General features: G+C 52.2%; 1 protein-coding gene and 1 long non-coding RNA gene across 4 annotated transcripts; both read left to right on the top strand.

The window, feature by feature from the left end:
• Positions 1-4,214: 4,214 nt before the first annotated feature.
• On the top strand, positions 4,215-24,993 carry ECHDC3 (enoyl-CoA hydratase domain containing 3). 3 transcript variants are annotated; one of them, XM_017347674.3, is made up of 6 exons: positions 4,222-4,504; positions 5,505-5,564; positions 8,063-8,184; positions 9,579-9,676; positions 16,324-16,524; positions 23,983-24,993. In XM_017347674.3, the coding sequence occupies exons 1-6, from the start codon at positions 4,332-4,334 to the stop codon at positions 24,292-24,294; spliced, it is 966 nt and encodes a 321-aa protein (XP_017203163.1). In that variant the 5' UTR covers positions 4,222-4,331; the 3' UTR covers positions 24,295-24,993. The 3 variants fall into 3 exon arrangements, with proteins under 3 accessions (XP_017203164.1, XP_017203163.1, XP_002717662.1); XM_017347675.3 differs by lacking the exon at positions 16,324-16,524 and having other exon boundaries at positions 4,215-4,504; XM_002717616.4 differs by lacking the exon at positions 5,505-5,564 and having other exon boundaries at positions 4,223-4,504.
• LOC138845006 (uncharacterized) lies at positions 9,683-14,212 on the top strand. The gene is made up of 2 exons (XR_011381573.1): positions 9,683-12,002; positions 12,416-14,212. It is a non-coding gene; the product is annotated as an uncharacterized lncRNA (long non-coding RNA).
• Positions 24,994-25,557: the final 564 nt, after the last annotated feature.

The raw sequence follows: 25,557 nt of genomic DNA, 5'->3' as shown, positions 1-25,557 counted from the left end.
AGGCAATTGCAGTTGTCCTAATGGGGTCTGCAAGGGAGGCTTGAGAGGCAAGAGTGGTCGGTAGGTAGGTTGGGAGAAAACCTCACTCAAGTTCAGAGCCGGGGAAAGCCAGGGAGGAGAAAGGCATTCTGGGAAACACGGATGCTTTGCACCTGCGTGGCTAGCCAGAAGGCAACGCTGCTGACCAAGTGGAAGGAAGGTGGGGTGAGGGCCCAGGAGGCATTCGGATTGTGACAGCTGGACTTCAGGGAGCAAGGACGAGACCCAGGAAGGAGTGAGAACAGCAGTCAGAAGCAGTGGTTCCTCTGGACGGCCACACTCCGACTGCTGACACAGCGCCGTGTTCCTGGGGAATGGAAGAGAAAGATACCGGCGGGGGGTGGGGTGCAAGGCGGTGAGGTCCCACGCGGGGTGCCGAGGTGGCATTGAGAGGAAGAAAAAGCACCATATAGATACGCAGAGCCCACGCAGCACCCGCTAGGAGAGAAACACAGAAACGCAAGTGGAATTCACTTCAAAGAACCCCACCTACTTTGGTGCGGTATTAAGTTATGTCCTATCATAATAAGAGCTGCTAACCATTGGCTGAGTTTCTATGTGTGCCACGCTCACATGATAGACACAGGCAGCGGCACACTGCCTGATGAATCATCAATCATGGTTTTTCAGCTGTACTGTGGTGCAAAAGTTATACACATTCAGTAGATAGAACCCACAGCTTGATTTTTCTATTTTGATCTTGTCCCGAGCTATTGATATGAGGTCCCATCCTCTCCCATGATGTTGGGCTTCTTCCAGGTCTTCCGCATGGGTGCAGGAGTCCAAGCACTTGGGCCATCTCCTGCTGCTTCCCCAGGTGCATTAGCAGGGAGCTGAATTGGAAGTGGAACAGCCAGGACTGGAATTGGTTTCTATATGGGATGCTGGCATCAGATGTGGTGGCTTAACCCACTATGCCACAACACCGGCCCCCATAACAAACATTTTTATACGGCTTGCTCCAAGTAGGTGCTATTCTAAGCTCTTTACATGTGCCAACTCACTCAAGAGGTGGGTAGTGTTAGTATCACCATTTGGTCAGCAAATAGAGTGAGACAGAGAAGTTGAGTAGAATGTTCAAGGTCACAGAGTGGTGCAGGCAGGAGGTGAGCCCAGTGGTTGATGTGATTTCTCACATTGTATAATAAGCAGGGCAACTGTGGCCACAGTACTCAGAGTCATCCCCGCTGCTTCTCTCCCATCCCACATCCAATCTGCCAGAGACTCCTGGCCCTCTGGGAGGCTTTGTTCTCTGCCCTACCCCAATGCCTGGCATGTGGTACACTCAGTAAATATTTTAGGATTGGGGGCAAGTACTGATTCCCCACTGGACAGATGAGGGAATGGGCTCAGAGGTAGCTGGCTGAGGTCACCCACCTGGAAACCTAGTAAATTTCAAGAGCTAAACCCACCCACCCACCCCCAATCCCTTCCTCCTGCTGAGCAAGCAGGAAGTCATCTCTCAGCACCCCCTCTGGTCCCCCCCCTCCGCCCACTACCACCATTTGGCTCCTTGGCCGAGGCCTTCTGGAATGTTCCAACAAAGCTCGCTCTGCATGGAGGACTGTCCTTTGGCTGGAAACAGATCTGGGCCAGGCCAGAAGGCCCATGGTGTTTGCCTTGTTCTTGAACTTCCACACACTTTGTGCTTGGTGCTGCAGGATTGTAGTCAGAGGAGATGAGGTGGGCGTGGCCAAGCTGAGACAAGGGAGGTGCACAAGACAAGGAGGAGTGGGTGCCCCTGTCCCGGCTTTCCAGCACTGCTTGGACTCTGATCTCTCCCACCCTCCCCTCCAAGGGCCATGAGTGGTGACAGTGACATGGCTCTGTAAGCCTCTATGTGGCTGTACTTCCTTGACATCAGCGACATTCCTCTCCAAGCAATTCCACACCCCCCAGAAGGTCTCTATCATGGTTACTATTACAAACCTTAAACTTCTCAAGCTCAAAATGTTGTGAAGGGGCTGGTGCTGTGGCGTAGCAGGTAAAGCCACCAGCAGTGCCAGCATCACACATGGACACTGGTTCGAGTCCTGGCAGTCTACTTCCAATCCAGCTCTCTGCTGAGGCCTGGGAAAGCAGTAGAGGATGGCTCAAGTGCTTGGGCCCCTGCATCTGTGTGGGAGACTTGGTTCCTTGCTTCAAATCAGCCCAAGTCACGGCCATTGCGGCCATTTAGAGAGTGAACCAGTGAATGGAAGACTCTCACTCTCTCCCTCACTCTCCCTCTGCCTCTCTGTAACTCTGCCTTTCAAATAAATACATAAATCTTAAAAAAAAAAAAAACTCTTCATAAGGAGCTGAAAGTATGCCTTTCACTTTTCTGTCTCTGCAGCCCAAGAAAGGTTAAACCTGCATCAAGCCCGGGGCTCAAGCTCCCTGGAAGTCTTTTCATTCTGCCATCACTTCTGCAACGCTCTGCCCAGCCTCCGTGGGTCCGAAAAAGACCTGTAACAGGCGGCACAGACACACCTGGCCAGCAGAGCCGCATGGTACAGGGACCCAGAAATCAAAGCCAGAGAGAAGCCTGCCAGCAGGCTGCAGAGTAAACGGGGTCAGGGCGAAGGCCAGTGTGGAGAATACGTTAGAAGGGCACAGAACAGACGAGAAAGCGGCCCCTCCAAAAATCAAGGAGAGGCAGAGGCCTGGAGGAGCAGCCCAAATGTGAAAAGGTTCTCGCCCCGCTGAAGGAAGAAGGAGTATTGTAGCAAGTTCTGTCAACCCCTGCCTGGAAGCTCCACTTCCCTCTGGGCCCGCTCACTACTTGTAATGCAGGACTACAGGCTCTGAGAGAAATGAGGGGAGAGCAGGTGCAGCAAGTCAGAGGAGGATGGGCGTGTCCACTTGCAGCACCGCCCTCAGCTGAGCCTCAGCCCAGGCCTCACTCCCTGACTACTGTGCTAACTACAAGCAAGGCTGGCCAGAGCTCTCTCACCAGGGGTCACCATACCTACCCAGTTAGCCTCTATGTAAAGAAAGAAAAAAAAAAGCATAAATGTGCTGAGGGCATCCACTGTGTGTGTGTCTGTGTGGAGAGAGAGAGAGTATGGGGTGGAGGAGTTCCTTGAAGGGCAACTTTAACCTTTTTATTTATTTATTATCATTTTATTTGAAGGCGCAGAGACAGAGAGAGATTCTCCTTCCAGTGGTTCACTCCTCAAATGCCCATAACAGCCAGGGCTGGGTCACACCAAAGCCAGAACTTGTCCTCCCAAACCCCCACCACAGCTGGCTCCTTGCTTTTGCTGCAAACCCTGCTTCCCCACTTGCTGCCCCCAAACCTGAGCAGTCTTAGCCTTGCCTCAGGCTGCAAACCTTGCTGCGACTCCGACAGTCGTCCCAAACTGCCAACGGTTTCGCGTCTTTCCACCTCCCAAATGCCAAGCTTGGAAAACTCAAAAGCCAAGCGTTGTCCCTACTCAGTTATCTGAGTTCTGTTGTGGATCCTCTCTTCCCGAGTGGAACCAGGACCAAAGGAGTGGGTTGCAGAGAGAGCCTCAATTGGTGTTTCCAAACACTGCCCTATATGCAGGTGCTTTGTCTAGCTGTGAGGCTGAGACTTAGAGACCTCCGTCAAAGGAACCCACATGTGGTTATTGTGAGCCATGGCTCCATTTGAGAAGCCCCCTTTCTACATTTGTTATCCATGCCAAACTACGCGGAGGGAAACGGCCCAGGATCTTGGGGATGGCATTTCACCTGCGGACAAAGAGACCCTAAGGGCTGAGGCCAGGTAGTCCACGTCTCCCTCAGCACTCCAGATGCTGGGTCAGTACAGGCATGGGATGCACAGTCACGTGTTGCTAAACGACGGGGACACTTCTGAGAAATACATGGGCCAGGCGACTTCATCACGGTGCGAACATCACCGAGCGTACTTAAGTAAGAATGTCGCTGCATCGCTAGGGGACACAATCCTACATCCTACAGTATGCTCTTCCCTGATGGCTGAAACAGACTGTAGTTAACGACCAACGCAGATAAACAAATCAACCACTTCTCTCCTCCCTCACTCTTCACAGGCCTCCCTAACCCAAACACAACCGCCAAGCTGGCCTTGGGGTTTTCCGGTCCACGACCTTAACCACAGCAGGGGGGCGTGGCGGCCGGGAGGGGCGTGGCTCCCGGGAGGGGCGTGGCGGCAGGGGCGGGGACTCGCGAGGCCTCGGCCAGGCCCCCTGGCCACCCACCAGTGTCCTTCCCCGACCGGAAGCGAGCTCTGCGGCCCGGTCTATCTCGAAGCAGCGCCCTCGGAGCGCCCGGAGGTCGGGATCGGGCGGTCTCTGGGCGCCATGGCGGCCGTCGCGGCCCTGCGGCTCTTGCGGGCGCAGGTGCCTGGCTGGCTTCGGCGCGGCCCGTGCGCCCCTCTCCCTGCCGGCTTCTGCACCCGGGGGTCGGCGTCGGCGGCCGGGCGGCAGGAGCCGGAGCCGCGTCCCACGGTCGCACGGCAGCGGGACGGCATCAGGTCAGCCCGCGGGCTGTGCGGGAGGCACCCTTCAGGGGGACCCGGGGGCCGGGACCCGCCGGGCGGGCAGGCAGTCCTGTCTGTTCTGGTGCCCGCGAGGGGCCGGATGTGACGCGTAGTCTCTTAGGGCGAGGAATCGCCGCATACCGGCTGGCATACAGGTGTCTCCAGCCTAGGCTCAGTGGCCAGACACGCGGGAGGCCTGTAGGTGGCTCCGCCTCGGCCTCGGCCGTGCCCAGCGCAACCCCTAATCCTCCGGGCAGCCGGGCCCAGCGGTGACTGCGGTGACTCCGGGGCTGGGCGTGCGCCGCCCTGCAGGTTGAGCCCACCGCTGCTGTGGCCCTCCAGGAAGGCTTTCGGAAGAAGGCTCCTCATGTGTCCAAGCTGCTCGTTGGCTCTCACCCAGAAGAGTGGGGGCAGGGAGTGCTGGTCAACAAGAACACCCCGCCCTGAGCTCCGCCCATCTGGGCAACAAGTCTAAAACTTTTTTTTTTTAAAGAGAGACAAGTCGCCAACTGGGAACTGGGCCATATAGTAATAAAGGTAGGCGGTTTCTCCTATTCCGCAAACCTGGAAGGCCAAGTTAGCATTCACAATTCTCCTAAGATTTCTCCAGAAGGGGATGGAGAGCCAGCCTCTGGCTTGCAGATTTTTCCTTTTCTTCTTGCCTCACCCTTCCCACTTCTCCATCTCTCCTTCCTGCTGCCCTGCAGGGGGGCTGGCACCCCGGCCCCCTCCAGACACCTGCTCTTGACCACTCCCTGGGGGTTCCGGGGGTGCCCTCGCAGGCTCAGGAATTCCAGAGACTCGGCCCCCACAGCAGGGTTTGGAAGGGGGTGGAGGGGTCCATTCGCTCACAATGGACCATTCGCTCACAGCCGCTCACAAATGCCAGGAGTCAGTGAGTACGAAGGAACCCGTGGGTGGCGTGTGAAGCAGCACGATGTTAGCCAGGGCCCCTCGGGCCTCACCGTCCCTTTTCGCGTGTCCCTTTCTGCAGCCGCTCTTCCCAGCTCCGAAGTCGCCCTGGAGGGAAGGCCAGCGTGGCACTGCGTGCAGGGTCAGGCACTTCACCCAGCGGGACGGGGCGGGGCGGCGGGGGGCGTGGCGGTCAGGGGCGGGGACTCACAAGGCCTCTGCCAGGCCTCCTGGCCATCCACTTCCTACCGCGGCCTGCACCCCCACCCCATCCCCCCCGTTTGACAGTGAGGAAGCGCGTTCCAGGCCACACAGCCAGTAGGTCGAGCGGCCAGGACTCAGAGAAGACCCTCTGTCTCCAAGGTTGTTTCCATGATGGTCCCCCCACTTCGGTTTCAAAAGAGTTGGCAAAAAGAATGGATGTGATTCACTGCAGTCAGTGGAGTTGGCTCTGAAAACACAGGAGTGCTTTGCTTTGGTGGTTAATCAGTCAACAGGGATTGATTGATGATTGATTGTCTTCCTTGCATGTGAACTTGACAGTCCTATACTTCACGGCCCTTCTCACAATGATCTGCAGACAGCTCACAGGGAGACTTTATAGGAACCATTTCTTGCTCCCACTTTTATCACATGCCCTGGCAGTGAATTCATTCTTTTTTTTTTTAAGATTTATTTATTTATTTGAAAGACAGAGTTACAGATAGGCAGAGTTAGAGAGAGAGAGAGATCTTCCGTCCGCTGGTTCACTCCCCAAATGGCTCAAATGGCCAGAGCTGAGCCAATCCAAAGCCAGGAGCCAGGAGTTTCTTCAGGGGCCCATGCACTTGGGCCATCTTCCACTGCTTTTCCAGGCCATAGCCGAGAGCTGGATTGGAAGGGGGGCAGCTGAGACTCAAACCGGCACTCATATGGGGTTGCTGGCACTGCAGGTGGCATCCAAAAAGCCTGTAGATCCTGGGCTCCAGGGAGAAGTCGGAACCCGGGCTCAAGTTCAGGGGCTGTCAGCATCGAGCTGGCAGCCATGGTCAAGGTCAAGGTGAAGTTGCCTAGGAAGTATGTGGGGAGCACGGCTGAGGCTCACTGGCACTGAGGGATTAGCAGAAGGCCAGGAGCCCGAGAAAGAAGGCAAGGACAGGCAGGGAAGCACAGACAGCCTCGGAGAGAAGGAATGTCTTTTCAGCAGGAGAACAGTGACCAGGGGCTTGGCTTCTGGGAATGAGCAGATTCCCGAGGAGAACCATTTCTGGAAGAGAAGCCTGGCGGGACTGGTGCGTCAGTGAACCTGGATTTAGAGCACGCTCATGGCGTGTGAGCCCAACAACTAACTACACACTTGACCAGGGCGTCCGGGGGCTGCCATCCGTTTTGCACAATTTTGCCTGAGGCCTTAGAAATTAATGTAAGCATCCATCACCGATGGGTTGGCGGTGTCTGGAATCTGCCACACCATGCACAGTGGTCATCCTCGTGAAAGGTCCAGAAGCAGTTCTGTCACCATGCCCGGGCCCCATCCCACAGTGTAGGGTTCAGAGCCTTCTCAGCACATCAGATGCCAGCGATGTGTGCGCGTGTGCATGTGTGTGTGCATACATGTATGTGTATGCACACATGACAGAACTTGCCTGTGAGAAACAAAATGCTGAATGTCACAGCCACCTGAAGACGGCGGCAAAACTGAAATGGTACTCCAAACAACGTGGTTCTTCTCATGGGGTGGAATTTTCCAGAAAAACTGTGGCCCCCAATGCGATTTATGGGGGATCCAAGCTAACACTGTTGCAGTAGGAATGTCTAATCCGAAAAAGAACAAGAGAGGCAGAAAACCTGTAGGTGGAGACCAACAGGAAGCACACAAAATATGTAACAATAATTGGGTGTTTCAGCTCACTGTCCGTTTCTTATAAAAGCAAAAATAAGACATTTCTGTGTGCCGGCAGTCAGAGGACAATACAGGTTATTTTATTCAGTGTGTGGGATACTCTGAAATAGCGAATAGGCCGTTTGGATGCCATCTTTCTGAGATATATCCAGAAGAGGCCTCTTCCTGTATAATTTCGTCCTTTTGTTCTTCACATATCATCCCATTCTCAGAGCAGGTGATCTTTGCAGAATTACAGGATGTCACCACAGGAACCAGGGCGACAACACTGTTGCAGGTGCACATTGGCAGCCGGACCTGGCCTGCTTTTTTCTTCATGGTGGGAAGAGGGAGCCTGGGGGAGTCCTTCTGTTCCTGGCTCCTTCTCCCGACATCAGGGTGACAAGAACGGGGAGAACTAACTTGAAGGGAGCCCCCGCTTGTCAGATTCCTTGGCTCCTGCAGCTGTCACACGAAACTGGCATCGCCTCTGTTATGGGTGGAGATGACTGGGGAACCGCCGAGACGTGCCCCTTGCTATGGAGGTAGCAGTCATGTTTCTGACAGCGAATGCAGAGAAAAGGAAAAACTCATCAAGGGAAGAGGCAGAAAAACCAGCCTGCATGTCAGCTGCTCTTTTTCTTGTTTTGGTTTAGAAATCACAGGTCTGTGCTGTGGGGCTTTAAAAATAGCTCACCAATTAACAAGGCATTGCAGGGGGTCCTCACCCGCTGGCTGCGACTGGTGCACGACCCTCGGTCAGCCCGTGTTTTTCACAGGAACATCATCTTGAGCAATCCCAAGAAGAGGAACGCACTTTCGCTCGCAATGCTGACATCGCTCCAGAATGACATTCTTCACGAGGCCGACAGCAAAGATCTGAGAGTCATCATAATTTCAGGTATCCAACCGATAGCTCTCCTTAGGCTCCTGCACTGCCCATGTTTCCACAATGCTTTGATTGACAGGGGCCTTCTGTCACTTAACTGGAGAATTGTTGTGAGGGTCTTTTACAAGGAGTGTTTAATTATGGAAAAGTCGTGCATCGTTGGAGAGCTGGTCCTAACATTATCAACTGTGGGAATTACAGCCAAGATTTCCAGCAGTGAAATCCGTGCATTTTCCTTTTCGTGCTTATTGATACTGATCTTTGCATCAAAGTCAGAGAATCCATTTCCTCATGGGCCTTATAAAATGAGTTTAATTATCAGTCCTTTTAGTAGATGACCTCGTCAGCTAGGACATTCAATTGATTTATCTTTTCTGGTTTTTACCAAGCCTTTCATCTCCTATCTGCCGTGTCTTCTTTAATGGTGCCAGAAATCCTGGCATGATGTTGCCCCTTTCTACCCTTGTTATTTTTCCAATAAGGTTTTTTTTTAACAGAGTTATCTTTTCCCTGGGCTGCGGAGGTGTTATAAATAACAGTACTGCCAGCGTCTTCAAGGAGCCCCTGCAGCAAAGCATAATGGATGAAACTCTAGGTTGTTTCATTTGTTTTGCAAATTAAGGCTCCATGTTTCTGGAGAGACACCGAGCCCGCTGCCCTCTTAGCAGTGGCTAGACTGACATCGCCTACTGTTCCGTGTGATGAAGGGGATAAGAACTAACAGAGTCCACCAGCCGTGTAGGGAACCTGCATGGCGCGAAGACAGCTCACTTCTTACCTCCGCAATTTCCCCCCTTGTAGCAAGAGGATAATGTTGCCTATAAACATAACCACAAGAGGGAAATATGAGTATTACTGACCCAGCGGAATGATATTTTTGCTGTGAATGATAATGACAACAGCTCCGTCGGCTGGAAAATAAAGAGCCACAGCCAGGGGGCCCCCAGGTTCATTGCACACACTTTGACCTCCCCGATTCGGCCCCTCCTGCAGACCGCTGTGTGAATCTTGCCCAAGGCATGGTGAGGCTTTATGGACCTGGGCGAGTGCATACGCTCAGGCCACGCCAAGTCCAAGAGCAGAAGCGGGAGGCCGGAGAGACAAGCCCTGTAAAATGTACCCTCGCCTTGGTCCCTGAGCTGCCCCCTCGCGTAACTGCATCTTTTCATCCAGTGCCACCAGAGATGCCTTGCCTTGCATCCGCATCACGAAATTCGGGCTGTAACTTCTCAAGCGACCCGGAATGATTCTGATCCACGTGGGCCATTCCCTTTCTCTAGGGGCCCACGACCCAGCTTGTGTTCTACCATTAGACAGCTTGGTGAACCGTCCGACCTCTGGCTGTTGACATCTCTCTTTTCCTTTTTTTTTTTTTTTTTTCTTTTCCCAATTGGAAACATGTGCAGCTGAGGGGCCCGTCTTTTCTTCTGGGCACGACTTGAAGGAACTGACAGAAGAACAAGGCCGGGATCATCATGCCGAAATATTTCAAACCTGCTCCGAGGTAAGCTAGGACGAGCCGACGCTGCAAACCTGAAAGCACTCGGTGCGTGCAATACTGACCTCGCTTCCCGGCTCACGGCGCTCCGTGCGTGCAATGCTGACCTCACTTCCCGGCTAACGGCGCTCCGTGCGTGCAATGCTGACCTCGCTTCCCGGCTCCCGGCGCTCCGTGCGTGCAATACTGACCTCACTTCCCGGCTCACGGCGCTCGGTGCATGCAATGCTGACCTCACTTCCCGGCTCACGGGTTTTAGGCAGGAGCCCTGAGCGCTGCAGAGCGACTGAGTACTCTGCGCTCCCTGGTCACTCTGTCCTCCGAGCGATTACGGTGGCCTTCCATGGCATGGAACCGTGGACCAAAATTAACCGAGAGAAATTCCATCCACACTGCACAGGCACAGAGTCTATTTCTTGCCATTATTCCCTAAACACCAGAGTATAACAACCACTTACATAGCATCTACATTGCTTTAAGTATTTTAGGTGGTCCAGAGAGGACTTAAAGTGTCCTAGAGGATTGCTTCAGTCATGTGCAAATATGATACCATTTTTTTTTTAGATTTATTTATTTATTTGAAAGACAGAGTTACTGAGAGAGGTAGAGACAAAGAGAGAGGTCTTCCACCCGCTGGTTCACTTCCCAGATGGCTGCAAAGGCTGGAGCTGTGCCGATCTGAAGCCAGGAGCTGGGAGCTTCTTCCTGGTCTCCCACATGGGTGCAGGGGCCCAAGGACTTGGACCATCTTCTACTGCTTGCCCAGGCCATAGCAGAGAGCTGGATCAGAGTGGAGCAGCTGAGTCTCGAACCAGCACCCACATGGGATGTCGGCACTGCAGGCAGCAGCTCCACTCACCACGCCGCAGCACCAGCCCCACAACTATGATTTTCAAAGTTATTTTGAGACCCTTCTTTCAACCAACTTTTATCATCACCATTTCCAAGTACAAATTTTTTGCAAATTTGTATTTATCTGTTAATTTTATTTGAAATGCAGAGAGACTGACAGAAAAAGAGACACCAATTGGTTCCATTCTCAAAAACCTGAAACAGCTGGAGCTGGGCCAGGCTTCGTCCTTTTCTCCCACGTGGGTGGCAGGGACCCAGCTACTTGAGCCATCACCTGTGCCTCCTAGGATCTGCGTTAGCAGGAAGCTGGAATCCCAGAACTGGGAACTGAGCTGGTGCTTAAATCCAGGATCTCCGATATGGGATGCAGGCAGGCAAGGCAGCAGCTTAACCGCTGCACCACATGCCTGCCCACCAAGTGGGACAGTTAACCTCTTCATTTTTACTCCTTTTCTGCCTCTTGCACCATAGTAAGGAGGACAGTTGCCCTCAGCCACAGAGGAAGAAGAAGGATTTAGATAATTTATAAATGCATTCAATCAACCCCTGGATAATAAAACATTTAGAATTCAGGGTTTAGGCACTGGCACTGTGGTGTAGCAGGTAAAGCCACCACCTGCAGTGCCAGCATCTCATATGGGCGCCAGTTCAAATCCTGGCTGCTCCACTTCTGATCCAGCTCTCTGCTATGGCCTGGGAAAGCAGTAGAAGATGGTCCAAGTCCTTGGGCTGCTCAACCCATGTGGGAGACCTGGAAGAAGCTCATGGCTCCTGGCTTCAGATCGGCACAGCCCTGGCTGTTGCAGCCAGTTGGGGAGTGCACCAGCAGGTGGAAGACCTCTCTCTCTGTCTCTCTGCCTCTCCTTCTGTGTAACTCTGACTTTCAAATAAATAATAAATAAATCTTAAAAAAAAAAAAAAAGAATTCAGGGGGCCAGTGATGTGGTGCAGCAGGTTAAAGCCCTGGCCTGAAGCACCGTTATCCCATGTGGGCACCAGTTCTAGTCCCGGCTGCTCCGCTTCCAATCCAGCTCTCTACTATGGCCTGGGATAGCAGTAGAAGATAGCCCAAGTCCTTGGGCCCCTGCACCCATGTGGGAGACCCGGAGGAAGCTCCCAGCTCCTGGCTTCAGATCGGCGCAGCTCTGGCCTTTGCAGCCATCTGGGGAGTGCACCAGGGGATGGAAGATATCTCTCTCTCTCTCTCTCTCTCTCTCTCTTTCCCTCTCTCTCTGCCTCTCCTCTCTCTGTGTAACTCTGACTTTCAAATAAATAAATAAATCTTAAAAAAAAAGAATATCTCACAATCACCTTCCCATTCACTTCCCTGTTGTTCACCTGTCTCTGCATAGCAGGTGTTGTTAAATATTTGTTGAATAATTAATGACAAATAAATCAATGAACAAGCCAATGAGTCTGGTTCACTGGGCCAGACTCAGAGCAAAAACAGGTCCTAGCCCTCATGTAGTAAGAATGAGAGGCTAGCCGGCGCCGTGGCTCAATAGGCTAATCCTCCACCTTGCGGCGCCGGCACACCGGGTTCTAGTCCCGGTTGGGGCGCCGGATTCTGTCCCGGTTGCCCCTCTTCCAGGCCAGCTCTCTGCTATGGCCAGGGAGTGCAGTGGAGGATGGCCCAGGTGCTTGGGCCCTGCACCCCATGGGAGACCAGGAAAAGCACCTGGCTCCTGGCTCCTGCCAGGATCAGCGCGGTGCGCCGGCTGCAGCGGCGGCCATTGGAGGGTGAACCAGCGGCAAAGGAAGACCTTTCTCTCTCTGTCTCTCTCTCACTGTCCACTCTGCCTGTCAAAAATAAAAAAAATAAAAAAAAAAAAAAAAAAAAAAAAAAATAATAAAAAAAAAAAAAAAAAAAAAAAAAAAAAAAAAGAATGAGAGGCTATTGATCTGTTTAAAGCTGTGTCTAAGAAATTATCTCAGATACATAGGAGCACCTTGAACTAGTACAAGATTTCAATTTCCAAGTGCAATCAGCAAGCAGATTAGAACAGAATGAGCCGATATTGCATTGTTCAGTTCATGCATGGGAAGATTTTAACAAGCAAGATAGAAGCACCTGAATTTGTTACAGACCACAGGAATGTCATGGTGGGTATTGCAAAAAGGAGGCGGGCGGGCAAAAGGACGATGAGAAAAATGAGGATACGAAGAACTTGGTCCTGGAAGAGTGAAAGTGACCTTCTGGGTGCTCACTGACAGCTCACGCTGGAGACGTACCCTCATCTCTCTCCTTTCTTTTTCTTTTTGAAGAGGTATTTATGTGAAAGGCAAAGTTAAACAGAGAGGGGGAAGGGAGAGAGAGATCTTCCGTCCACTGGTTCACTCCCCAGATGGCTGCAACAGCCAGAGCTGGACCAGGCTGAAGTCAGGAGCCAGGGGATTTATCTGGGTCTCCCACGTGGTGCAGGGGCCCAAGCACTTGGGCCATCTTCCACTGCTTTCCCAGGCGCATCAGCAGGAAGCTGGATCGGAAATGGAGCAGCCAGGACTCCAACTGGCACCCATATGGGATGCGGGTGTCCCGGGGTGGTGTAACCCACTACACCACAGCGCCCCCTTGTGTCCCTTAGATCCTGTTGAAGTTTCAAGATGGGAGCTCTGCTCCAGGAGATTCTTGTCTGTCTTCTTACACCTCACCAGTGAAATGACACTGGGACAAGGTCTCCATTTTGGAACTGACTCAGCCCTCCATGACGACACCGAGTGAGGTGAGGGCAGAATTAAATTTATGTCACTTTTTTTTTTTTTTTGGACAGGCAGAGTGGACAGTGAGAGAGATAGAGAGAAAGGTCTTCCTTTGCCGTTGGTTCACCCTACAATGGCCGCTGCGGCCGGTGTGCTGCTGCAGGCGCACCGCACTGATCCAAAGCCAGGAGCCAGGTGCTTCTCCTGGTCTCCCATGCGGGTGCAGGGCCCAAGCACTTGGGCCATCCTCCACTACACTCCCTGGCCACAGCAGAGAGCTGGCCTGGAAGAGGGACAACCGGGACAGATTCTGGCGCCCCGACCAGGACTAGAACCTGGTGTGCTGGCGCTGCAAGGCGGAGGATTAGCCAGTGAGCTGCGGCGCCGGCCTTTATGTCACTTTTTGGAGTACCTAGAACCCAAACAATACTTCGTTCAGGAAGGTCAAATATGAAAGAAAACCAGTTCTTGACTGACAAGGGTCTGATTTTCCTAGCTTGTTTATGATCTAGGTCCCCTGCTCTCTAACTTTATCTAGCATAGTTTTTTTTTTTTTTTTAATTGTTTTCATTTGAAAGGCAGAGAGAGAAAGAGGGACAGAGACAGACAGAGAGATAGATCTTCCATCTCCTGGTTCATTCCCAAAATGTCCACAGCAGCTGGGGCTGGGCTGGGCCAAAGCCAGGAACTGCACTTAGGTCTCCCACGTAGGGAACAAGGACCCAACTACTTGAGCCATCACCTGTGCCTCCCAGGGTGCGCGTTAGCAGGCAGCTGGAATTAGAATTGGAGCCAGGGTTTGAAGTCAGCCACTTGGACATGGGAGGCAGGCATCCCAACTAGCATCTTAACTTCTGTGCCAAAAACCTGCCCCTAACATATGTGTATATATATATAATATTTAATTGAAAGTACTATTTATTATAGGAAATTCTGAAAATATGGGAAAGTTAAGGAAAAATAAATGACTGATGCCATACTTTAATCATATCACCCAGAGTGAACTATGATTAATATTTTGCTATATTTCTCTTTAAACCCTTTTCCTCATGCACCTACTTATGTGGATAATTGTATCTAGGTGAAATTATAATGCATAAGGATACAGTGTGATTACAGCATTGAACGCTTTACCAAACATGCCAGGTAAATACTGTAAGCACTTTAGACATACTAGTTGGTATAACTGTCATGTTCTGTAAGGTTAGTACTATTATTATACCTATTTTATGGATGTGAAAACTGAGGAATTAAGTTAGGTAGCAAGTAAGTGGCAGACTGGGTATCAAACCCCAGTGGCCCAACTATATGAGCTCCAGGACAGCATGCTGGTCTTTCCTGTGGGAAATGTCATGTCAGCAAGGATACAGCATTCCATCAATTGGATCTGATTTAGCTTCCTTAGCCATTGACTTATGTTGCATATTTATATGATTTATAGTGGTTTTTTTTTTTCCTTAACCGCTGTAAAATAATGATTGGGCGAGCATCTTTGGCCAGATGCTCTTCACCTATGCCAGGTTATTTCTTAGAGGTCCTAGAGCAGAGTTAGAAGCACTTTGAATGGTGTCAATGATGCTCTTCTGCCTAAGTGTTCTTCCACTGGGTTCTCCGGTGTTCCGCCCCCTCCAGAGAGCAGACACCACGCTTAACTCTAATCCTACTCAGCTGGCTGCTCATCAACTGCAGTTCCCTGGGCGACAACCCAGGTCTGTCTGTCTTTGCAGCAGGACTGCTCCTTGTTACTCCAGCCCTGTCACCTGCCGCATCCCCAGCCTCAGCTGAAAGGGCTCAAATCCCTGACTCCAGGAGCGGTTCCGGGAACAGGTGTACAGCTGTGTACAGACATGTGCATGCCGGGGAGAGTCCCTGGCATTCATCAGATTCTCAAAAGCTGATCCCCACCACATCCCCAGCCCCATTAAAAAAAAAAAAAAAAAAAAAAAAAAGTCAGAGGCCAGAGCCACGGCTCAATAGGCTAATCCTCTGCCTGCAGCACCGGCACACCGGGTTCTAGTCCCAGTCAGAGCGCTGGATTCTGTCCCGGTTGCTCCTCTTCCAGGCCAGCTCTCTGCTGTGGCCCGGGAAGGCAGTGGAGGATGGCCCAAGTGCTTGGGCCCTGCACTCCATGGGAGACCAGAAGCACCTGGCTCCTGGCTTTGGATCAGTGCAGTGCCACAGCCCGCCAGCTGCAGCGGCCATTAGGGGGTGAACCGACGGAAAAAGGAAGACCTTTCTCTCTATCTCTCTCTCTCTCTCACTGTCCACTCTGCCTGTCCAAAATAAAATAAAATAAAATAAAGTCAGAAATCACTAACATAGAATACAGCACCATACCCTTAAATATATAATTGGTGATCTTGGTATCCAACTAAAAAGCACCCAGTGTGGATGAATATAAAGGAGAAGTTTGATAGGCAAAACCTTCCCATCAGTGAAGGTCATTTTTCTTTGCATTGTTTCTTTGGGAAAAGAAACCCAGATTTAAAGTTCCTCCGCTCCCTCCCTCCCTGCCAAGGTTCAGAGAGCAACCATTTAGAAATTGAAGTTGCCATAGCAACACCGTCTGTTTAGAGTGTTGGGGAAAGAACCAAGCTGAAAACAAGACGTGAAGTTTGGGAGACGGATGGTGAGCGGGGACTCACAGGAACACACTTGGGTCTCTCCTCTCTGTGTGCACACTCGTGTTTATTTTGATGACAGCGGGGTGCCCCCCCCATCTTAATAGCGGGTGGAGGTAACGCGAAGTCATTACTACGGAAATTGCCTCAAGTCCCTTTTCTACCTTAAATTTTTTCAAGGCAGCACCAAATATGGGTTTCAGACTTTAAAACACAGGGTTGTGTGTGTGTCCCTCAGAGATAAACAGTGCATCCTCAGTGGGGGTGCGGGCAGTGGAGGGGCAGTGCCAGGGGACCTCGTCCTTTTTGTGCCCGCTGTTACTTTTTAAAAATTTTTAAAAAATTTTTTTCCTCCATGGAATCTGATGTACTAATGCCTACCAAAAGTGCTCCAGAAACACACAAGCGAACTAAAATAACAGACAGGAGTGTGGTGCCTCCCCCTGGACGGAAGTGAAGTGGGTGTGTTTGCTCCCTCAGGTCATGATGCTGATCCGGAACCACCCCGTCCCAGTCATTGCCATGGTCAACGGCCTGGCCACGGCCGCCGGGTGTCAGCTGGTTGCCAGCTGCGACATCGCCATAGCCAGCGACAAGTCGTCTTTTGCCACGCCTGGGGTGAACATTGGGCTCTTCTGCTCCACCCCTGCGGTTGCTTTGGGGAGAGCAGTGCCTAGAAAGGTAACAACTTTCTGCCAACCCTCGCGTAGTAGATTTCCTCCTGCAGGGCCAATGATGCTCCACCATGAGCTTGTCCAAAGGATCTTTCCCACTGCGACATTCTGCCCAACGCAGACGTGGCTGGGTGTGCCGCTATGAGCAGGGAATTTATTTTAATTCATTGGAAAGACTGAGTAACAAAGATCTGTTCTCTACTTTACTCCCCAAAGGCCCGCAATAGCCTGGGCAAGAGCCTAGAACTCTATCTGGTTCTCCCATGTGGGTGGCAAGGACCCAATTACATAAGCCGTCACCTGCTGCTCCCAGGACACACATTAGCAGGAAGCTGGATCGGAGCAGAGACCAGGCACTCAGAAACAGTAAGCAGCATGTGGGCATCCCAAGTGGTCTTAACCACTGAGCCACACTCCCACCTGCTCTCTGTTCCTGCTAACGTCAGGGAGAGAAGCCAGTTCCTCCATGGCTTCTTTATTTATTTATTTATTTATTTATTGACAGGCAGAGTGGACAGTGAGAGAGAGAGACAGATAGAAAGGTCTTCCTTTGCCATTGGTTCACCCTCCAACGGCCGCCGCGGCCGGTGCGCTGCTGCAGGCGCACTGCGCTGATCCAAAGGCAGGAGCCAGGTGCTTCTCCTGGTCTCCCATGGGGTGCAGGGGCCCAAGCACTTGGGCCGTCCTCCACTGCACTCCTGGGCCACAGCAGAGAGCTGACCTGGAAGAGGGGCAACCGGGACAGAATCCGGTGCCCTGACTGGGACTAGAACCCGGTATGCAGGCGCTGCAGGCGGAGGATTAGCCTATTGAGCCACGGCGCCAGCCTTTTTTTTAATTTAATTTAATTTTTTTTCCTCCATGGCTTCTTAAACTGGACATCAGTTTGTTTCTTTTAAAGATTTATTTTATTTCTTTGAAAGACAGAGTTATAGAGAGAGGGAGAGACAGAGAGACAGAATTCTTACATCCATTGGTTCACTCCCCAAATGGCAGCAATGGCCAGAGCTGAGCCAGTCTGGAGCAAGGAGCCAGGAGCTAGGAGCTTCTTCTGGGTCTCCCATGCAGATGCAGGGGCCCAAGCACTTGGGCCATCTTCTACTGCTTTCCTAGGTACATTAGCAGGAAGCTGGATCACAAGTGAAGCAGCCAGGACTTGAACCGGTGCCCATAGGGGATGCCGGTACTGCAGCCTGGGGCTTTAATCCGCTGTACCACAGTGCCAGCCTCAGAAGTCACCCTATTTTCATCTTTCATGCCTCATAGTGCAACTCATTAGGTTTTGGTTTTGTTTGTTTGTTTATTTGTTTTCAGACAGGCAGCGATTTTTCATAAGCTGATTTGAAACACAATGGAGACTGCGTTTTGTTGCCCTGAGCAGTCGCCCATGAGACATCATAGCCTGTTGACAACATAGGTACCAAGGAGCCGGAGAGTAGTGTCGCTGGCTCCTTGTGTGGCGGCGACCCGTCATGTTCCAGAGATTTTGAGCAGCCGATGGACTGCGTGTCTAAGTTTAGGATGGCTGCATTTGACGACCGGAGGGTCCTGTGCTTCATCCGTTGAATCTGCCCAGGAAGGAGCCACGTGACAAAGGCGTTTCCTCTCTGTTAAGGACCTGTCCGTCACAGGCCCTTCTTCCTTCCTACAACATCCTGAACACCCCTGATCGTCACCCATCCCTTTCCTTGTTCTAGAACAGGGCTGGGGAACCTTTTTTTTCTGCCAAGGGCCCTTTGGATATCTATAACATCATTCGTGGGCCACTTAAAAAGATCAACTTAAAAATTAGGCCGCTGTAGACGTATTGAATTTTTGGAGTCCCACCTGCGGCTGCTTTGACGGGGCCAGACCAAACGATTTCACGAGCACCGAAACCGCCCGCGGGGCCCAGATGTCCGCCAGCCCTGTTCTAGAGCAAGTGCACCCTCAATCCCAGTTGGAAAGCCGTAGAAATGGGGCAGTGTCATAGGGAATCTATATTGCCTATGTTAGCGTCAGCTATGAAAATTAGCCTTTGCCCAGCATACCTACGGCACAAAAGAGATGAGAGCCAAGGAAAACCAAGCACCGGCAAGTCCTCCTTTGCTGTACGATGACTTTGTAACAGTGCTTTGACAGACACGTGTTTGCAAGGGATTCCTGCCAGCTCACACGGTTATAGAAACCAGGTAGCAGTGGGCTCCCCACACTGCAGAAGTTGACCACTTGCTTGCTAAGACGTCTGTCTTCACATCAAGGGGGCGTGTTGGATTCCATCCAGATCTTTACCTTGAATGAACCTGTAGGTATTCACCCGGTAACTTAAGTCCTTCCGTTGTGCCAGCGCGTAAAACTAAAAGAATCTGCCAATCTTGTCACAGCTGCCCTAGAACTGCAGATCAGGTCGTGGTGCCTGTGCCTGGCCACAGGCAGCCTGCCCAGAGGCTGTTTAGCCCCCGTTTCACACTGACCTGCTGGAAGGTTCCCCAGGAAGGCAGTGAGAACCCTGCAGTGGGCCCCACTGTCGGGGAAGGAAGCAAACTTTTGAAACCAAGGCTTATTAGGATTGACGCCTAGAAACTCAACCCCATACCCTATTTACTCATCAAACATTACGTGAGTTTTGAGAACCAAGAGGAATACGTGTGACAAAACAGGCCTTAAGATCCAAGGAGGCCGGCTCCACGGCTCAGTAGGCTAATCCTCCGCCTTGCGGCGCCAGCACACCAGGTTCTAGTCCCGGTCGGGGCGCCGGATTCTGTCCCGGTTGCCCCTCTTCCAGGCCAGCTCTCTGCTGTGGCCAGGGAGTGCAGTGGAGGATGGCCCAAGTGCTTGGGCCCTGCACCCCATGGGACACCAGGATAAGCACCTGGCTTCTGCCGCGGCGGCCATTGGAGGGTGAACCAACGGCAAAGGAAGACCTTTCTCTCTGTCTCTCTCTCTCACTGTCCACTCTGCCTGTCAAAAAAAAAAAAAAAAAAAAAAAAAAGAAGCCCAACACCCAGAACCACCTGGAGTGATTAGCCTGTGTGACAGGGTAAGAGGCAGGAGGGTTATAAGAGCCAAAGAAACTTTTCCTCCGCTAAGGCAGTTTTGGCTAGAAACAGGCCTCTCAGGAGACGGGCAAAGAAACTTCTAGACCACCCTGCTCAGGTCCCTGGTCTCTGTTCCTCTTGTTCTAACCCCCAGAAGGCCTCTGAGTCATTGGCCTCCTGAAAATGGCCCCGAGTTCTGTCAACAAGATGGCCCTACACACACACTGGGCTCATTAAGGCCGGGCTCCGTGCGGGCCGGGATTCGGTTCAGGTTGACACGAAGGAGCAGAACCACAGTCCCTGATAGCAAGGGGAGTTCTGTAGGAGAAAAGTCTGTGGGAACACAAGACCAGGCTGGGTTCATAGATCTGACCTGTGCAGGCTGCTTTAAGAGGAAAAACTTGAGACTCTTAGAAATCTAAACGGGACCCAGGACACAGGGACCTGTGGCTTGTGCGTGATGTAGGCATAGGAGCACAGCCACGCACAGGCCCATCAAGCATGTGTGGGTGACTGGCCTGCACCCCACTGTGCACCCACAGGGAAGCAAGCAGTTGTCTTTGCAAACAGCCTGGACAAAAGCAGCTGGTGAAGACAACATTTGTGGGTCACCAGTGCCCTCTGCTGGTCACCCTGGGGATCTGCTCAGCTCTACAGCAAGACTTACTCTGTCCACACCAGGGCAGAAGCCTGAAGCCAGGCTTGAATTATTTTCCCCATTTCTAAAGTGCTTCTCATGAGTTAATAGTGCATCTTCATTGCACCACATAGACACCCCATCTGGTGCAGCTGCTCCCTTCCTCAGAAACAGAGCCAGTGCCTCAAGCCACTGGTGAAACTGGCGAGCGCATAAAGCAATCGGAATCCCTTTCTTCCCAAACCAGCTCTTTCCCAGTTATCGAGAACATTTGATCTTGCATAGTCACTCACTCACACTGCAGGATCTGCTTTCCTAATCATCTAATTCCAACAGACTTGCGTTTCCAAGAGGGAAGAAGCAGTGAGAGCCTTGGGGCTCAGAGTGGGGCAAGTGCAGAGTCTCAGGCCTGCCCCCTGCCTGTCGGCAGGGGAGTATGTGTGTGTGTGTGTGTGTGTCCCCAGGGTCTGCGAAGTGCAGCCATGGATGGCCCGGCAGCCCAGTTCGCGAATGGTTCCATGCCTGTCTCACGTTCCCAGCCACATCAGTCCTGTGGCGCTCCCCGCCCCATGCTCAGACACCACCGAGCTGCAATGTATCGGGAGCACGCGTGTGCATGTGCATGTACCTCATCTTTCCATCTTGGCCCCCTGTCCTTGATGCAGCTCTGCACGGTCTGCTCAAGTTCCCTGGGAGACAGGCGCCACGTGCTGTGGGGCTGCATGCTTTTGTCCTCCGGAATTTATACCCTGAAATCCTAACCTGCACCCCACCTCCCAGGCAGGGGATGGTGTGAGGAGGTGGGACTTTGGGCGGTGATGGTGTCACCAGGGTAGAGCCCTTGGGACTGGGATCAGTCCCTCAAACAAGGAAAGCGTTGCCTTGTCCCAGTTCCCCCAGAGTGAGGACATGACAGGAGGCAGTTGTCTGTGTACAAGCGCCTGAATCTGTTGGCGCCCTTGACCTTGACCTTGGACTTGCCAGCCTGCAGAACTGTGAGAACTGCCTGCCTGTTGTTTATAAGCCAGCTTGTTTTCATGGCATTTTGTAATAGAAGCCTGAATGGATTAAGACACCATGCCCACGTGAATGCGGGATTTTTTCCTTATCATAATAAGACACCCCCTTTTCCTGATAAAGTAGCCCACCTGAGGTATCTCATCATAACTCACTCAGGGTGCATAGGGAGACTTCAATAAAACTCCCTACTATTTAACAACTAGGATTCCTTTTCCCTGGAAGTGAGCCCTGTCTAAGGGGTAGTAAAAAGAGGCTTGCGCCAAAAGTAAGTGACAGTGAGTCCAAGAGCAAAGGCGCGGCCAGTGAGCAGGTCCCGCACCAGGCCCGAGGCAAGGCTGCATCCAAAGTGCTCCAGAAAGTCAAGTGTCTTTCACCTTTTAAAATGATTCCACGTGGGGCGATTCCCAGGCCTGGCAGCGTGCATGGCCACGCAGTCATCGGTCACGTCGGGGGAGGCAGGGATGGGATCTGCTCACCTTTCTATGTCAGAATGCGCCAAAGCGCCCGCCCAGACTTTGGGGGTGGGGCTTTGCTGATGATTGCCTGACTCTGCGACTGTTTCTCCTGTTCCAACTGTCTCCGTGTCTCCATCTGGATATCTGGCAACCTGTCTTTCTCCGACTGACTGACAGACCGAAGGGGGAAAATACCTTTTCTGACCAAATGGAACCCCTCCTGTTCTAGTTCAGGTTCATTTTTCTTTTTGTTGATTTCTCAGGGGTTTTCCAATTATGTTAGAATCTTTTACATAGATGAGAATATAAGAGATCACTTAATTGTAGCTCCCTACCAGGTCAGAGTCTTCCCCATTCCCTCATCTCAGGCGTCAGAATTCCAATTTCTCCCAGAGTCATTCAGTTCCAGGATTTACAAGCTGTGTGTGTGTGCCTGTGTGTGTGTAGTCGCTCAAGAACTAAGTTACAACCCGAAGTCCTCCTGTGTGTTTTAACCAGATCAGGTGTCATGACAGATACTGACCACTAGGTGGCTTACACAACAGAGACTATTCTAGAAGTCCAAGATCAAAATGCCAGTTGGTTTGGTTCCCAGGGAGGGCTGTCCTCCTGGATTGCAGACTCCTGCCTTCTTACTGTGTCTTTTTTTTTTTTTTTTTTTTTTTTTTTTTTTTTTTTTTTGACAGGCAGAGTGGACAGTGAGAGAGAGAGAGACAGAGAGAAAGGTCTTCCTTTGCCGTTGGTTCACCCTCCAATGGCCGCCGCGGCCGGCGCGCTGCAGCCGGCGCACCGCGCTGATCCGATGGCAGGAGACAGGAGCCAGGTGCTTTTCCTGGTCTCCCATGGGGTGCAGGGCCCAAGCACCTGGGCCATCCTCCACTGCACTCCCTGGCCACAGCAGAGGGCTGGCCTGGAAGAGGGGCAACCGGGACAGAATCCGGCGCCCCGACCGGGACTAGAACCCGGTGTGCCGGCGCCGCTAGGTGGAGGATTAGCCTAGTGAGCCGCGGCGCCGGCCCTTACTGTGTCTTGTGGTAGAGAGACAGCAAGCCCTCGTGCCTCTTCTTATGAGGGCAAAGATCCTATCTCTCTGAGCTCACTCGTAATGAACTTGTTCAACCTTCATTATCCCCCCACCCCATCCCAGGCCCCTTCTCCAGACACAGTCACACCGGGGGTTAAGGGGGCAGCAGCAGTGAGTGGAGAGACAGCACTGAGTCCATAGCACGTAGTAGGTTCTCTAGGTAAATATTGTGAATGAATGGATGAGTTCCTCCTGATGGAAGCTAACCGCCTCCCTTCAAGTCCCTTGAGCTTCTCTCCTGCGAGCAAAACATCAACAGTGATCCCCTCTTGTTTATGTTGTACTTATGAAATTCATATTTATTAAATAAAAGCTTTCTATAAAAAAAAAAAAAGCAAGCTCTACAGCACAGAGCAGGGCCAAGAATGTACATGGAGCTGACGAGGGAAGTTTGCCGTTTTTAATAGGGCAGCCGTGGAGGACTTCATTGGTAAGGGGACTCCTGAGCAGAGAACTGAGTGATGGGGACACAAGCCAAGCGGTGCCCCCAGGGCGAGAGCAGGGCTGGGCACAGGGACATCGAGCACCAGGCCCCCGAGGCGACAGTGCACTTGGCGAGTTGGAGGAAGGGCAGAGCTGTCACCAAGGTCACAAGAGAGTGAGGAGGGGGTGGAGGGAGAGGAGAGTTGCCTGCCCTGTGTCCCCAAGTACAGAGAGAGCTGTCCTATCGGTTGTCACTTTGCACCCAGACAAGGCGGGCTGCCCGGAGTTACAGAGGGACACCACGTGACCAGCGGCAGGCTAGAGCAACAGCAGAGTGAGGAAGGTAAACTCCCGCTCTCTTCCTGTGGCCTGGAAATCCAGGGGGCAGGAGGAGGCACGACCTCCCTGCCCCCTCTGACCTATTTCATTTGTACATGAAAATCACAGCATGTTCTCCCCGTTGCCGTCTGCTCCAGGCCACCAGGCTGCTCTAGCACATCAGGGACGGGATGATTCCCGGCTCCATGTAGCCCCGCGGTGCTGCGGTGCGATGGGTGGAGCCCTGGCCCCCTAAACGTGGCGGAGGCAATCCCTTGCCTGGGACAGAGTGGCCTCCGGTCTCTTGGCTCCTGCAAAGATCTGATCGCGCCCCCGGCAGGGACCAGGGCGGTGAGGACCAGGGCACCCGCCGTCACTGCATCGGGCTGAGGTTGTGGTGCAGTCATTACGGCCGCGCTTTTAGCAGAGGGAGATGGAGCGAGCTGCCTGGGGCTGGGGCCCCGCGGGTGGCAGCAGAGAGTTCTAACCCCCTCGCGTGTTCCGCCCTCAGGTTGCCTTGGAGATGCTTTTCACCGGGGAGCCCATTTCCGCCCAGGAGGCCTTACTCCACGGGCTGCTCAGCAAGGTGGTGCCGGAGGAGCAGCTGGAAGAAGAGACCATGAGAATAGCTAGAAAGATCGCCTCCTTGAGCCGGCCCGTGGTATCTCTAGGCAAGGCCACCTTCTACAAGCAGCTGCCCCAGGACCTTAGAACGGCCTACTACCTTGCCTCCCAGACCATGGTGGACAACCTGGGCCTGCAGGATGGGCAGGAAGGAATCAAAGCCTTCATCGAGAAGAGAAAACCCGTCTGGTCTCCCTGAGTCGGCATCAGCAGAGGAGCGGAGGAGGGGATAGCGCCCCCTTGCGTCTCCCTCACATCCCCACCCACCACCACTGCGGCCTCCCGATCGTAGCCAAAGGTGGCCTGCCCTGGTGACGTTGACAGTGGCTGCACGGCGTGTGGCATGGATGGACAGCCATTCTGCTCATTGCAGTGGTGGGCCCGGGAGCACCAGCAGGGAGCCGGCTATGCACACAGCCTGGTATTGGCTAGACATGTCACAGAAGCTCACGCGCAGGGACCCCCTTCCCTGGAGAGAGGGAGGGAGTAGCTGGGGCATGAGGGCGTGACGCCAGCCTGACTCAGGCCAGAAATGACCTCCAAGGAAGAAGTCAATTCCACTTGCTCAAGCGAGGCGAATTGTTTCCAGTCTCCACGAGATTCTCTCCACGTTGAAAATCCTCTCGATTCTACTGGGGAATAATCATGCCTATGGCTTTGGAATCATCTTACAGGATTCAAATAGACAGTATTTGTAGCAGCTGGTCATTTTATCTTCCCAGACTATAAGCTGTCTAAGAAAAAAAAATTAGCTCTTCCTTTGCGTGCCCACTCTGATGGACACATGCGGGATCATCACAGAATGAAAAAAAACAATGTGTACTATTTTTAAAAAATCCATGCATTGATTTCAAAAAAATTTTTGCAACAAAATAAACACATCCTTTAATTCCTCTTGCATGAGCTTTTGGAAGTTTGGCATTGGTGCCTATTTCTGTCATTATGAATGTCACTGGGAAACCCTGGCTCTGGGATAAACCTGGAGGCCCACTGAGGGGCCGTGGGAGGGAAGGGGTGCGTGTTCTGCCCTGTAGGAGTCTGCTCCTGCAAGCACACGTCAGCTCCCAGCAAAGAATCCAGACGAGTAGCAAACCCAAGAGCCAGTGTTTGCTTCAGGACCCACACACATCTGACTTCCTGGTTTCTGGTCCAGTGCAGCCAAGGAGATGTTCCCAGCTGCTTGCACTCAAACCTACTCAAAGGGATGATCTTATGATCTTTTTTTTTTTTTTAAGCCAATGTATTTCACCTAAGATATGGCAATGAATGTTAGTCGTTCTCTGCTGGAGAGAACAGCCTGTTGGGTCTCACCTGGGTTTGTTTGTTTGTTTGTTTGTTTTTACAGATAGAGTTAGGCAGTGAAAGAGAGAGACAGAGAGAAAGGTCTTCCTTCCATTGGTTCACCCCCCAAATGGCCGCTACGACCAGAACTACGCCAATCCAAAGCCAGGAGCCAGGTGCT

The sequence above is a fragment of the Oryctolagus cuniculus genome, chromosome 13 (genome assembly GCF_964237555.1).
Source record: "Oryctolagus cuniculus chromosome 13, mOryCun1.1, whole genome shotgun sequence".
NCBI classification, from domain to species: domain Eukaryota; kingdom Metazoa; phylum Chordata; class Mammalia; order Lagomorpha; family Leporidae; genus Oryctolagus; species Oryctolagus cuniculus.
Note: the sequence above shows the minus strand (reverse complement) of the source record. Positions and strands in the feature narration are given on the sequence as shown.

What these genes read in the sequence shown, in the direction of transcription:
- ECHDC3 (XM_017347674.3), top strand. Translation starts at nt 4,332, where the DNA reads ATGGCGGCCGTCGCGGCCCTGCGGCTCTTGCGGGCGCAGGTGCCTGGC. An exon ending in TATTTCAAACCTGCTCCGAG is followed by an intron (nt 9,677 to 16,323) that starts GTAAGCTAGGAC and finishes TTGCTCCCTCAG; the next exon opens with GTCATGATGCTGATCCGGAA. An exon ending in GGAGAGCAGTGCCTAGAAAG is followed by an intron (nt 16,525 to 23,982) that starts GTAACAACTTTC and finishes TTCCGCCCTCAG; the next exon opens with GTTGCCTTGGAGATGCTTTT.